Source organism: Mandrillus leucophaeus, unplaced genomic scaffold (genome assembly GCF_000951045.1).
Source record: "Mandrillus leucophaeus isolate KB7577 unplaced genomic scaffold, Mleu.le_1.0 Scaffold15, whole genome shotgun sequence".
NCBI lineage: Eukaryota > Metazoa > Chordata > Mammalia > Primates > Cercopithecidae > Mandrillus > Mandrillus leucophaeus.
Genome location: NW_012101476.1, coordinates 10,200,891 through 10,203,049, shown reverse-complemented (window position 1 = coordinate 10,203,049; position 2,159 = coordinate 10,200,891). Strand labels below are relative to the sequence as shown.

At 54.2% G+C, this 2,159-nt stretch overlaps 1 protein-coding gene across 1 annotated transcript in view; it reads right to left on the bottom strand.

Annotated features, from left to right (window-relative positions):
• Positions 1–1,669, bottom strand: part of ASB13 (ankyrin repeat and SOCS box containing 13) — an 18,944-nt gene extending 17,275 nt beyond the window's left edge. Inside the window, exon 1 of the mRNA XM_011974927.1 lies at positions 1,012–1,669. Coding sequence (XP_011830317.1) covers positions 1,012–1,299 — 288 coding nt within the window. The 5' untranslated portion in view covers positions 1,300–1,669. The remainder of the gene's footprint in view (positions 1–1,011) is intronic.
• Between the last annotated feature and the right edge of the window lie 490 nt (positions 1,670–2,159).

Genomic DNA, 2,159 nt, shown 5'->3' with positions numbered 1-2,159 from the left:
GAAACCCTGTCTCTACAAAAAATACAAAAATTAGCTGGGTGTGGTGGCGTGCACCTATAGTCCCAGCTACCCGGGAGGCTGAGGTGGAAGGATCACTTGAGTCGAGGAGGACGAGGCTGCAGTGAGCTATGATCACATCACTGCATTCCAGCACGTCACTGCATTCCAGCCTAGGCGACAGAGTAAGACCTTGTCTCAGAAAACAACAAAAACCTCTACCTCAATGGAAGGAATGCCTGAGACAGCTTACCATCCCTCCCCTAGTGAGAAAGTCACAGGCCGGGAAAAAGGCCACTCCCCAAACTGGGAAATTTTATTCAGCATTTGTCCAAATTCAAATTCCGTTCGGGTACACACTGACACGGGTTCCATTCCAAGGTTTTGGGAAGAATAAACAGCACACCGTCTTCCCTTTTTCCCCACCCCTTGAACTCTGAGACCAGTTCCTTGTGTCCCTAGTACATTGGCCAGGGGTGTGCCCGGCCAGTGTTTGCCAGCTCGGGAGAGCTGCCTGCCAATGTGCCAGGAATTCTGCTGACCAGAAACCCCCAGTGGCTTCACACTAGCCAGGGTGGGAACATTTACACCAGGGAAAGCAGCAATACAGAGTTTTGTTTTCGTTCCTTTTTTCGGAGAGCTGGTGGGCCAGCATCCCACCGAGTCATCCTAAAGTCAGAACCCTGCTCTTTGGGCCCAAGCAGCAGCTCTGTGCCCAGGCCTGGCCGCCCCTGAGAGAGCCTGCATCTAGACTGTGGCCAGCCTGCTGGCTCCTGCCCACCACAGGGCTGGCACTCCCACCACCAATCTGTTCAGGTCGCCCTTTCTTCCACCACCGTGACCTCCTAACAGCCAGGTCCACAAGCACTTCTCAGCCATAGGCTTCCTGGTACCTGTGTGCAGTGGACACAGTGCAGCCCCCACCCTCCCCTCTTTCCCAAGTTCTCCTGAGTCAACCTTCTCCATTCTGGCAGCTGCAGCCAGGCTGGGGGTCTGCCCTGATGGGCCACTCACCTGGGCCCCAGCCGCCAGCAGCAGCTGCACGCACCGCGCCTGGCCCTGCAGACTGGCCGCGTGCAGGGGCGTGATGGAGTCCACAGTGACCTGGTTCACACAGGCGCCACTCTCGATCAGCTGTTGCAGCTGCAGGCTCTCACCCCGCTGGGCTGCCTCGTGCACAGGGGTCCGTTCCACCCAGAAACCTGGAAAGGAAGGGGACCTCATGCTAAGACCCTGCCACTTCATCCAGGACAAATGAGCACACGTAAGACTCCAGGGCCCCTGATGCCACCAAGGCACCATCCGTGATCATGCAATTGTCCCAGCACTTCTATAAAGATCCCTGAGACACCCCCACTCCCCCGCCTGAAGGCTGGAGTCCAAGCTCCTGGGCAAGGCCTACAAGGGGCTCCATCTTGTGGACCCCGCTCACCTCCACGGTCCACCTCCCACCACTGCCCCTGCATAAACCCGCTCTGTAGGCATAGGTGCTCACCACTCCCCTGCAGTTCCACATCCTTCTCTGCTAACACGCCCACCTTTGCCCTCTGCCAATTGTCCACTCGGCAATTTCCTGGTGAAACGTTTACATCCTCCAGGTGGGCCCCGATAAAACAACTTGCCTGGGAAACACTTCCCACAAAGCTCACACACACACGCTCAGACCACTGCATTTACAGTGTCTCCTGCACTCGACTGCCTTCAGAATCCATGTTTTAATTACTCCACTTTAGTGGCGTCCCCAGGCTTATCTATATACAAGTCACGTCATCTGCAAACAAAGATCGTTTAACTTCTTCCTTTCTAATGTGGATGCCATTTATTTATTTATTTATTTATTTATTTATTTATGAGATGGAGTCTCACTGCGTCACCCAGGCTGGAGTGCAATGGTGTGATCTCGGCTCACTGAAACCTCTGCCTCCCGGGTTCAAGCGATTCTCCTGCCTCAGTCTCCCAAGTAGCTGGGATTACAGACACACACCATCACACCCAGCTAATTTCTGTATTTTTAGTAGAGATGAGGTTTCACCATGTTGGCCAGGATGGTCTCAAACTCCTGACCTCAGGTGATCCACCCGCCTCAGCCTCCCAAAGTGCTGGCATTACAGGCATGAGCCATCACGCCCAGCCCTTTTATTTCTTTTTCTTGTTGAATTGCT